Source organism: Cryptomeria japonica, chromosome 3 (genome assembly GCF_030272615.1).
Source record: "Cryptomeria japonica chromosome 3, Sugi_1.0, whole genome shotgun sequence".
NCBI classification, from domain to species: domain Eukaryota; kingdom Viridiplantae; phylum Streptophyta; class Pinopsida; order Cupressales; family Cupressaceae; genus Cryptomeria; species Cryptomeria japonica.
In genome coordinates this window covers 368,788,601-368,802,035 of record NC_081407.1, presented here as the reverse complement: position 1 = coordinate 368,802,035, position 13,435 = coordinate 368,788,601, and the positions used below count along the sequence as shown (strand labels likewise).

Here is a 13,435-nt window from a genome sequence, read left to right as displayed (position 1 = left end):
ATTAATGTCTTACTACATCATCTAGTACTTCAAATAATTTGTTATGAATTGCATCTATAGATTTCAATGCAAAAAACTCAAAAACATCCCTACACAGTCATGTCCTTTGTTCATCAAAATGAAGATATTTACCAAGCTTATTTTGGAGGTCACTAAACCCATGCTAGAGACCTACATATCAACAAATATCCTATAAATATTTATGTAGACACCTACAACTTACACAACAAATTAAGTGAATTTTATTCATTTAATTTATGAGAGTTGAGAAACACAACACCACAGGAGCCCAAATGATCTCTGCAAGCTGAATAACCTGTTACAAGGAGAAGCAAGGAAGCAAATAACTAAAAAACAAAGAACATAAAAAATATGCTCAAAAAGATGAGAGCTCAATATTCACAAATTGTGTAATGTGATAATCCTTACAATACAAAAGAAAGAACTCAACCTTTAATAGGTCAATAAACCCTAAAAAGGAAAACCTAGGGTTGCACATAATAATTAATAAAAGAATTAATTATTATGCACCTAAAGTTAGCTTAAGTGTAAAAGAATTAAAAGGGAACTTAAATAATTAAACAAATATTGTTTAATTAATGAAGTAAATACCCGAATACTCTAACATAATTATCCCCAATTCTTTAAATTAATTAAATTAAGATTTAATTAATATCCCTATTCTTCTAATTAGTCTATTAATCAAATTAAATATTTGATTAATATTCCCCTTCTTCTATCTAAACCATTTAATTAAATACCCCCCTCTCTAGCCATTTTAATTAAATTCACATTTAATTAAAAATCTCCATTTATCCCCTTTCTCATTTTAATTAAATCCACATTTAATTAAAACCCCATTTGCAAATAAATAAATCAAAATTTATACCCCCACTTGCAAAATTCAAATTCACGTTTAAATAAATCAATATTTATTTAAATCAATCAAATGCAAGTTGCAACCAATAATTGAAATAAATCAATTTTATTTTAATTAAATCCTATTTTCCCTCACCCACTTGCATTTTCCTACATCTCCCACTTGCCTCCTAATTATTCTTCTAGAACCCATCTAATCCTAATCAGTTAAGCTTTAATCCCTCCCATCATGTCATTTCCCTAAGTTTGAGGAGGTCACTTCTCAAAATTGGGGGAAAGTATTCTTAACCATTAATGGTTAACTCAAACTTCTTGCATGGTTAGAGACTTTCTCTCTAACTTAACCATCATCTAGCCCAAGGGTCTCATCAAGCACTCATGGCTTTAACCATAGTTATCCTATTAACCCTTTCACAAGAGTTTATCCCTTGGGTAAAGGCTTTATCCATTGGTTATCCACTAACCTAACCTTAACCTTACCTCCTAAGGTAACCACCATGTCTCCTCGGGCATTTAATGCCTCTTACATCTCCTCTCAAGCCCTCTCAAGGTGACATTTGTCAACTGGGGATTGGATTGAATCCCTCACATGGATTGATAACTTTCAATCGTAGCCCTTGTTGAGATTATTCAATCTTAACCATCCATTGCCCTATTTTTCAAATAGAGCCCATTCCTTCTTCAAAAAAAAGAGTCTCATTTCATCAAGCATTGTTAGCCTCTCTTTGATAATAGCATTTTAGATCATTTAGTAGCATCATAGCTTAGATTTATCACGTCTTGCATATCATGTTAGTAATACCATGTTAGCTTCATTTCCATGCTAGCTTAATATCATTTTAACATCATTTTCATGTTAGTTTAGTTTCATATCAATATCTTGCACCATATCATCATCTAGTTTCATATCAAAATCATTCATTAGGATCATAGTTGCATCCATTTTGATCCTAAAATCCTCTAAATCTCGTTCTCTAGGTTGTCATCCAAGAGATCAAGTGCTTTTCCAAGTGAGGGCCACCTTGAATCTTGAGGATCTTTAGAGATAGAGGAGCATGGAACGATTTTAAAGAGTTTAGATTCATTTAACTTTGTTTTGTTTGGATTTCTAACCTCTAATGCAATGTTTCATGTGTGTGTTTGAATTGTTTTCTCCTCTTGCAGGTTGATACAACATTCTAGACATACAATTTCTTTTTCAATTTAAATAATCAATCATGCCTTTTACCAATGAGGGAAGCTTCAAATAATCAGAGAAAGGCACATAATGTTCATAGCTTTTTATTTTCTATTAATTAAAGAGGCCAATGCAATTAAGTAATGAGAGCCAAGCAATGTAATCCCCTAGTTATGAAAAATTGAATACAATTTAAAAAGGTAATTGATTAAGTGAATTGAAAGGAAAACATTATAACTTAGAACATATATCTTTATCTTCAAACATTTTTGCATAGTTTCAAGGAGACAAGATTGACAAAGATAAAAATTTGGTAGCTATGACTGAATATGAAAGCTCCTTTTTAATATGTTTGGAATAACATCAAAAACAAAAATTTTGAATTTTGTATTATATATTCTAGCAATTTCATTTCATGAAATAATGTTATCGAACAACATCTCTACTAAATAACTCAAAAATTAAAACTCAAACATGGAGAGGTATGCACCAAAATTTAATGGAATTAGCATAATTCCACAAGGATTTAACCTAGTAATAACGAAAACCACTTGACAATGTTGTCAACAATTAATATGATAAGTAACCTATATAATATCTTGAGAAAGTATTAACTCTTCTCATTTTTGCATAGAGCCAAGTCAAACTCTAGGGACCTAGCCACCAAAAAAATGCTTCTATCCAAAAAAAATCAAGACATAGATTAGCTAGAAATCCATAAATAGAGAAAAACAAACAAAAGATAGGTATCTTAAATGAGCTATAGTCTAAGTATTAGACAAGTTGGGCATTTGTCAAAATTGAAATACGAAGCTAATGTGATGGTTATCTACAAAAATTAGAGGTATATCTTTTGGGAATCAATTAGATAGTTAGAAATATACAATTAGAGCACATAATCTTATTTTCTAGAATACATGAAACTTAATGTTGTGTGAAACCAATGCTTGCAATAAAAAAACTATTATGAGTAAATTTAAGTTTTAACTTTGAAATTGGTTCTTATTTCGATTATCCATGAACATTTGTAAGTGATATTAGATCATATCATCAAAAGAAAAAGAGCAAATGTATATGGATTGTTATTAAGAACAATTAGCTTGCTAAAGTGTAATTTGCAATTGATTTGAAGTTGCCCACAAATACATTGTCATAAATCTTTATAAAGAAAGAAAAACAATCAAATAAATATACAAATAAAGAATGGGGGTTACAAGGGGAAAATGCTTGCAATTTAGACAAAAATTAGAGCAAAAAGTAATAGATTGCCTTCTTGCATAATCAAATCAATCGAGTTCATCATGATTTTCCCAAAGCACTGCCGCGATGTGAGAATACGAAGAAAAAGATAAATGAAATGAGATGTTCAAATTGGAATGAAGACAAAACAAGATTTAAGACTTACATGAGATATATCTATCAATATTTAGATTATGTGAAGAGAATATGAAATCATATATTTTGTAAATGGACTTCCAAGTTCCTAAAAACCAAAGCTTTTAGAGATTATTGAGCCCATTGGCACAAGAAATTATTGACTTATGGTAAATAATAGAAATTTCAAAACCCAAAAAACATATATTAGAAGAAACATTCCAAAACACAATTTCAAAAGCAACCTAATAGCACAAATTGATTCAGACCAATCACAAACAATCTCCAATTATGCATATGAGTTATTTATTGAAAGTGAAGACATACGATTTTAGAAGCCAACAAAAAAAAGAATACAAAAGCGAAAAAAGTTGTCAAATCTATTAATAGAGAGATAGGGATCCATACAACTATTCAAGGCACCCATACTCTCCTAGCCTTCTACATTAAAGATTCTTGTAGTCTTGCCATCTATTTCTAATTAATGGGCATTGAATACATTGTGTCTTCTTGGATAAGATTTCTCAAATGCTCTTAGATTTTTCTAGATTTTCTGTTTTTCATGATAGAACTAAAGATCAAGAAATAAATAATTTGTTAAAAAATAGAAAAACAAATTTATTGTACAATGACTAGCAATATAAGTCGAAAAGAAAAGAAATAAATAATTTTATTTTTATTATTAAAATATATATAAATAATAAAACTATAGAAATACAATAAATTTATTATGATGATTGATCATATAAATAAAATTAATTGCATATATACATAAATATCTAACAATAAAAAAACTCAGCTTTCTACCGAAAGCATTATAATTCACCTACACCAGGTAATATGAACGTCTGGTTATAAATTTCTGTGGAGTTTATAGAAGATGGGCATTACACAGTATTAATCGGTTTAAAGTAATCTTTTCTACGTAAGAAAGCTGAAGACATGCCAAAACATAAATCAATTAAGGCATAAATTCTTGAAGGCATAATTTATTCAGCTAAGTCGCATTTTAGGCATAAATGAAATTCGGTTACACCAGAAAAACCAATGCCTGATAAAAGGGAGCTTGTGCAAAAAATAGAATTTCTACGTTTAACAGTAAAATGAACAGCTAGAATCTATCAGAACCTCCTCTTGTATATATCCACCATAACAAATTTGCCAGTGAATTGCCATCATCATACCCCTTCAGAGTCTTTACCTTCTGCAGAGCACTGTCTTTGTCATACAAACTCTCTAATGCATATAGAAATCCCTTCCATCCGTCCCCAACAGCCTTCCTGTTCAATGCAGGAACAGTCCATTCGACCAATTCTTTAACATACCCCACATCGGAGAACAAAAGTTCAGTAATGGGCAGAATGGGAAGCACCTGAATACCCATTCTGCATTCTCTCCATTCAGCAGGAGCAAACCACAGCTCACTGACCCTCCTATTTGCCCACAAGATTCCAATCACGCGGTTCTCTTGCACAAATTCAGATTCGTAAACAGTGGTATTCAATGGAACGTGCCACCAGGCCTTGGCAGACCTCATCTCCAATGCAGCCAAGGTAGATCCAATCCCAATCAAATCTGTGTCTCCGTAAACCAAACCTAAAAGTGCAGCAGAATAGTATGCATTCAGGGCCTCACTGGTGCTCTCCTGGTTTCTCCCATTTGGGAACTCTGTGAGCCCGCTGGCCCAAGAATGCAACTTCCACAGATCGAAACTCCTCAGACGAGGGTACAACAGCTCTTCTGCAGGATTAACAGTCATGAAATCCTTCACAATGGAATACACCTGGGGCTTGAACCTCCAAGCCCAATTCTGATCAAGCTTGGCAAGCACTGCAATTGCATAGCAAAAGTACCCAAAATGGTAGTGATGATCATTATACACTCCAAACCCAAAATCAGCTGTCGAATCATTGGCACCGTTTCTGCTGATCAGACCACCCCACTTGTTATCATACACAAATCCATTCCCTTTAAAAGTCCCATCCAGCCAGGGTGTTATGGACTGCTCCAAAAACTCTCTTACACGAGGGATCAGGCTATGACTGTGTGTTTCCTCCGCTATCAGAGCCAACCTAGCAACTCTGGCGATCTGCTTCCCATAGAAATAAGTAGCTGTGGTATTGATCGGATTCAAATCTGCAACATCCTGCTCCAGAGCAGAGACTACTCTCTGCATTTCTTTGTGGCTCTGGAAGCCCTTGATTGAATACCAGGTTATGGGTATGGGTGTCTCCTCTAAAACCCACGAATCCCCAACGATACCCACCAGGTCCCCGTCCATGCTTCTATAGCCGAACTCTGAGATAACTTTATCATGCCCTGGGGCCGTCATTATTCGCCTGTGTACTGAGTGGGAAAGCATAAGCAAATCTCCCCACCCTCTCGTCTTCCACTTATAGCTAATCCTGAAGATGAACAATGAAGGAATAGCAGACCTGTTAGAAGTGTGAAATAATAGGCTAATCATTGCGTTTCATAAAGCAGGTAACATGTACATTATGGGCTAATTGTTTAGGGAGCACATTTTCTATGAATGTCTTATTTCTACAGGACAGTGGAAACTTAGGCAAGACATTTGCAATCATACAATCATAAACTAGTGTACACCCTTTTAAACGACAACAATTAAACAAAGCTTGCTGAATTTGTGTTTAAACTTTACAACTTAAGAACAACAGTTTGAAGACTCAGACTTTATCTGGAGATTCTGGACCAGCAGGATAATTTTGTTCTTCAAAGGGCAAAACTCAACAAAACGTTAGCGAATTCAGATATAAAAAATGATTACTACGATCAATCAATATAATCAGATTATAGAAATCTAATATCATTAAATTAAACCTGTCAGAATTTGATTAAAACAATCTGAGAACTGAAATCTCTATGTTGCAAATTCTCTGTTTTATCTTTTGGATGCTAAAAAATACAAAGTTAGATGTTTTCTTTTTGACAGCCCAGCGACTTGGAACTCACACTTGGGTAGGGTCCTCACTGCTTAAGACAAGGTCAGCTCCCTCTATAAAACCCCTGTACTGCAGACTGGACCCGAACAAGCTTACAGCTGGATAAATTGATAGGGAAAGAATTGACCTCAAGATCTACATAAGATAAACCGAAATCTCTTACCCAAAATGAAAGAATAGTTTGCCAGCTGTAAGGATTTTCCTTATTTTTTTTCACTTAAGAAGTTTCCCTGGCTATGGTAAAAACAATCTTCAATCTAGACACATGCACTTTGAAGGGTTCTACAGAGCTATTTGGTGTACAGGACCTGCCATTATCATACTTGAAATTTCTATAAGGAATGCTCCTGCATCTTTTTATTCTTTACTAATTCGATGGCTCTGTCTCCCAGAAACTTATACAGTGATGAGGAGTTCTAAAGAAACAATGGAAAATATATGCAAGAAATAAAAAAGGCAAATAATACGGTAATCAATGGAAATTCCATTCTCAGAAGCTTGTGATTCACTAAACAACATTGTAATGCAAATAACATAGTTTTGGAAATTTCGAAGATCTAGTCCTTGATTCTCAGAAGCTTGTGATTCACTAATCAACATTGTAATGCAAATAACATAGTTTTGGAAATTTCGAAGATCTAGTCCTTGATAAAACTATCAAGAAATAATCCGAAAATTAGAAAAAACTATTTACATAATTCTTGTCAGATGCATTCCAAATCAAAAACCAATCCTGATAAAGTTCAGTGAATCTATCAAATTGAACCACAATTTACAGAAAAACTTGATGAATTTTGCAATATATATCTAAAATCAACTAGATTTCCTCATCAAAATGTTGAATAAAACGAAGATTAAAAACTCTGCCTGAACGGGGCGGTGAGGTCGACATGAGCAGAGATCGGATAGCAGCTACTAAAACGGTCCAAGACCCGCTCTTTTTCATCCGCAACCTGGTTAAACTTGTCAGAAAGCAAGGCCAATCTGAGGACGCCTAGGAATCCTCCCGAGACACTAAGATCAGAATTGAGCTGCAGGGGGACAGAGCTATAAAGAAGCCATGTTTGGCCATTGTCGAACTGGATCTTGTGCTTGGTATAGCCATTGAAGGAATAGACGTTCAAGACACTATGTATGGTGGAAAATTTGAGGTGCCCACCCTTGACAATGCAAGTGATATAAGGGCTGCCTCGCACCAGGGGAACCATGAGAGGACCAGGGAGCTTCAGAGTAACACTGAGGTCGTCGTAATGGGTAATCTTGTGAGAGCCCGAGGAAGCGCAGGAGATGATGATATTGGCCAAAAAGACTTGGAATATGAGGGATGCGTTGACGACCCGGGCCGCGTAGGAGACTGTGAGGGTGCCATGGTTAGATTGGATAAGGTACGGGTGAACATACTCCGATTGGTTGCCCTTATTCAGGGCAAAATTTTGCCAGGCTGCGTTTGTGGGCAAGGGGGGATTGAGGAGATTTTGGGCGAAGAAAGGTGCTGGGTTGGGTGCGGCCGTGTTATTCACAGCCGGAAATGCACTCATTATTGGGTGCATTGTGGTTGGAATTATTGGGATTTTTTGTGCTGTTTCGAATGGTAGAAAGCCACTATGGTTTCTTTGATCACCGCATCAGATTCTTCGGCAATGTTCAGGCTTTCAACTCGACCAGCTCAAAAAACATGCTTGGTGTTTGTGGTATTCCTTGTGAGGAATACAGTCCGAATTCAAATGGCTACGGCAGAACAAGAAGGGGTGGACTTTAGGATCAGTGGCTACAGATCTGTTGACATGGGAAGGAACATTTGATTGCAAACACCTCTCTTTTTCGCAAGCGTTCAAACAATGGAATAAGCGGAGTCTTAACATGATTTTGTTGGAACTGGCATCTATTTGTATGAATGCAAATTTGAAGGTCGGCCTCGGTATGAAAATTAGGGTACATTTGTGAACTGATGATTACTATATTTGTTGATTTTTCTTTTCCATTTAATAAAAAGTTGCTAATTTTTTTTTTACATTTAATAAATAATAATAGTAGGAAGTTGCTTTTTCATTTAGATTTGAGATTTTAATTTATTTTAAAATTATAAAATAAAATAAAATAATATTATATAGATATATAGAAAACATTAACATATATATTTTTAGATATAAGACTGCACGTCTAGACTTCCATACAAAAAAAAACTATTAAGAAAAGCGTATCTTTAATCAACTCATTAAATTATAGATTTATGTGAGATGAAAACTTCAACTATATTATATATAATTAATAATTATTTCAAAAAGTCTATATTAAAATTTAATAATAAATATTTGTTCTTTTTTTTTTTTATGGAAATAAGTGGGAATACATAGATTTTGACATCTTTGTCTTTGTATATTTTATGTTTGTTCAAATTTTGATCTTTGAATATGTATGTATGTATGCATGAGTTTGTATATTACAATATTTGAATTTGATATCTTTTGACATTTTTGAGATAATTTTTAAAAAAATTTAAATGCATTATTATTAAGTAATAAAGTATATTATTACGCCAGCATATTATTAAGTAGAAGGCGTACCCTTTTTGAAGCATTTGAGTTAGCTTGAAAGATAAACAATGAGGAGTTCTCTAGTGCAAGACGATCTAAATAATCTTCGTTGTTCCTTTTCATCAACGGTTTTAGCCCGGAGATGTTTGCCGTTCTCGTCAAATAGTGATGTCGTCAACGGTATGCTGTTAAAGTTGTAGTTTCAAATTCTCCTCGCTTGGACCAATCAGTTTCTATCCGCCAACATAGTTGGGGCTTGTGCTAAATTGGTATCTTTGAAAGAGGATATGGACATCCATCAAAGCATAGTGGAAGGGACGCGTCTATTCTGGTTCCAAAACGGTAGTACGAATTGACTAACACGCGTGTTAGTCGCGCATTTTACACCGTCGATTTTGTAATAAACAGCTGCGATCACAGTACGAAAAATCTGTTTTGGACCCAGAATAACTTCAGCCTAATAGAAAGGGGTATATGATCAGACAAATGCTCTGATAAACATATGCAAAATGCAGAAGCATAGAAAAGGCATGTGGCCGGGCCCACAACACACTTTTCAAAGGTACTTTTTTCTTTTTCTTTTTGCAATTTCCGTTCTCATTCGCATTAACTGTTAGAACGGTTTTATTAACACTTTCCGTTATACCGTTGCCGTTTCTGATAGCCTTCACTATTCCGTTCTGCCTTTCCCGATCCCGTAGCAGTTCGTTTTGTCCATTTAGAAGGATTTTTCACATGACAAAAATTGAAATTACATGGGGAATGCAAGCAGAAGGGTAAACTGGGTGGAAAGGAAATAGGTAATGTCACCCAGAAACTTTCAAATTCGCTGTGTTGTGTGTAGTGGAAGCGCATTGCACAACGTTTTTTTGTGTTTTTAATCCCACATCCATAGGAGATTTAGATAAGTGGAATACGTGCCTCTTAATATGCTGACCAAACCTCGAATTATCTTGTGTCATAAAGGTCTCTTGACGGAGATAAAACCTCACGTGGTAAATGGAAAGTCTTTGTTGAAAATTTTAAGTCTCTTTTATTTTAAGCTTATAAATACGAATTATGTAATATTACCACCTCTCCTTTTATTTTAAGTAAGGTGTTAAATATATTAAAAAATTTAATATCAATAAATTAAAAGAGTGATTTAATAATAAATATATTATAAATTTTTACTATCAATAAATTAAAAATAATATATCTAATAATTAAAATTCAATATATTTAAATAACTTTTATTTTATTTTTTGAATATTTATTGGTTGTATATAACATGACATATGTTATTTTAAAATAGGATATTTTTCAATGCAATTATCGTAAATCATTTGACATATATTAATAATAAAAATGCAAACATAAAATTTATGATTAAATATTATTCTAAAAATTAGAAAACACACACACACATGTGTATATATATATATATATATATATATATATATATATATATATATATATATATATATATACATACACACATATACATATACATACATACACACATATACATATACATACATATGTGTGTGTATATATATATATATATGTATATATATATACATATATAAATTTATAAATGATAGAATTAATATTTTAAAGGTATGTATGTATGTATGTATGTATAATGTGTACACACACACATATATGTATATATTGACATATATATGTGTGTATATATATATATGTATATATTGACACACATATACATGTATATATACATACATACATATGTATGTATATCTATACATACATATATTATATATATGCATATATATGTATATATACATATATTATATATATGCATATATATGTATATGTATATGTATATGTATATGTATATGTATATGTATATGTATATATGTATGTATTTGTGTGTGTGTGTGTGTGTGTGTGTGTGTGTGTGTGTGTGTCAATATATACATATATATGTGTGTACATTATACATACATACATACATACATGAGTTTGAAATATTAATTCTATCATTTATAAATTTTATTGGAAAAATTATTGGATAAGAAAATATATACTAGTAATCAATATAGATATTTAAAATATATCTTTATAAGAATGTCAAACATTAGAATATAAAATCACTTCTATAAAGTCAAGATTAAATATTTATAAGAATTCATAGTTTTACTTTCAACTACTTCAAAATCACTTAAACATCAATATTTAACAAATATTGATTATAAGGGGCAAACTCAAATTCAACCCCATTGAGGGTTGTAACTATCAAAACTAAAACCAATTATTTTACAAAGGCTTTTCACTAATGAATTATTTTCCCATCAATATTTATTTAATAAATGTTTATTCTAAGGACCATGTTGTAATAGTTATGCCTAGTACTAATCTAATTTAGAGCCAAGGTCAACTTTAATAGTCAATAGCTCCACCAACTAAAATAAAAGGTCCTTTATTCTCAAAATTCTATTAAAGATCTTCAATTAAAAATTATATTAGAATTATTTAATTAATTGAAGAGTAATTTAATTATTTTTTAAAATTATTTTATTTTGAAGAGTTAATTTTTATAGATAAATTATAGTCATGTGGATCACTCCCATTATTAAAAAAAAGGAGAAAAAAGAATGATGTATTAGATCCATAAGCAAAGGTGTGTAATAGCAACAAAAAAAACCCAATGAAACAAAAAAAATCACTTTAGATGTATATAACAAAATTAAAAGCCTTGTGTTATTTATGGAGTGTGAATGAAAATGCATGTTGTGGGTGACTATGTAAGTTTTCTTTTCCTGTTCTAGGTAACAAGAACAATCATATACCATGAAATTTAATGCTCTAGGTAACCAAATATATTTCATTATTGAGATTATAGCTATAATTGATCTTGACTCCAAATTAGATTAACACTAGACACAACTACTACTAGCATATTCAAAGTTGAGTTTTTTTAGTAGAATAAAATATTGATCCAAATCAATTAAAATTAAAATTTTAAATTACATATATTAAACATGAAAATATTGGATTAACTAAATTGTTAAATATATAAATAATTTAAATTTAAATTTTACATAATAATGATTAATTAAATGTTAAATCATTAAATAAAATAATTTTTTTATACATTTATTGAAATTTATACAACTACTTTATCTATTTATAATATATTTTATAATTTAATAGTAGTTATTAATATATTAAATAAATATAATATAATAAACAATATAAATAAAATAAAATTATTGCTACATTAAAATATTTATTTTTAACTAGAAATACAATTATTTATTTAAATAAAAAAACTTTTCAATGAAACATAAATTTAAAATTTCATACTTCACTCTTATGGAATCTCATGCTTATCTTATATTTGATAATATAAAAAATTTGCTTTTAAGCATGTACTTAAAAGGTAAATCTATAGTAGACATTCGAACCATTCTATGGGGCTTTTTCTCCACTACCTATGTGGGATAAATTGAAGAGGCGATTTACGGAAACAACGATAAAGGGAGCCGTTTTAAATTTAATGCAACAGGAAACAAAAATTGCAAAGGAAAGCGTGTAAGGTACTTGCTATGGGTCCAACCACTTAAGCTCCGTCAGACGCATCTATTCTGGCTCCAAAAAGACAGTATGGATTGACTAACACGTGTGTTAGTCATGCGTTTTACACTGTTGATTTTGCAGTTAATGGTTGCGATTGACTAACCTATCACTAACACGTTGTACGATAGGTCTGTTTTAGAGCTAGAATAGCTGCAGCCAGCTTCATCAGCTTAGTGTGTGATGTTCAAGCCAACCCTGCAAAATGCAAAAGCATAGAACGACCACTTATTCAACCTTGTTCCAAGCAAGGAAGACAAAATGATTCTTTGAGTAAAATGTTGGAAATTTTAGTCTGCAAATGTTCACTTTAGTTATATTTTTTCAATGATTTATATGATATATCAGGTTGGATGAACTCTAAAATAAAAAACAAGAGTAGACTATAAATAAATAAAACCAATAGTGAACAAAAATCTCACATTCTTTTCAAATCAAATCCATGTCAAGTGCACCTCGTTAACTGCAATATTTTATTAAAAATTAAACATTGGATTGATTATGACTTTACATGTTTAGATTGTTCATATCACCATTTACAAAAGTCATTAATACTTCTCGAGCCAGTGTTGCAACTGGATAAGCTAATTCATTAATTGGCATATTTGTTCCATTCTCAATAGAAACATCCTCATATGTATCATCTTCATCTTGTACAACATTCTATGTCATATTATGCAATATACAACAACAAAGAATGTTTTTTGGAAGTACTTCCAAATTTGGATGCCACATTTTCGATTCTAGAATTTGCCACAATTTTTTTAGCCTTCCATATGTTCGCTCTATCACAATACGTGTTGATGACAACTTAAAATTGAATTCCCTCTGACTAACTATTAGGCCTCCACTGAAATGTGTAATTAGCCATGTCAATAGTGGATATCCACCATCACCAATAATGTATTCTCTCATATTTGTTGAGTTAA

At 31.8% G+C, this 13,435-nt stretch overlaps 1 protein-coding gene across 1 annotated transcript; it reads right to left on the bottom strand.

The window, feature by feature from the left end:
- Positions 1-4,280: 4,280 nt before the first annotated feature.
- LOC131056726 (glucan endo-1,3-beta-D-glucosidase 1) lies at positions 4,281-8,287 on the bottom strand. Its single transcript, XM_057990984.2, has 2 exons — positions 7,261-8,287; positions 4,281-5,835 (listed from the first exon to the last, which is right to left on the bottom strand). Exons 1-2 carry the CDS (start codon positions 7,941-7,943, stop codon positions 4,542-4,544), a joined length of 1,977 nt encoding a protein of 658 aa, XP_057846967.1. The 5' UTR covers positions 7,944-8,287; the 3' UTR covers positions 4,281-4,541.
- Between the last annotated feature and the right edge of the window lie 5,148 nt (positions 8,288-13,435).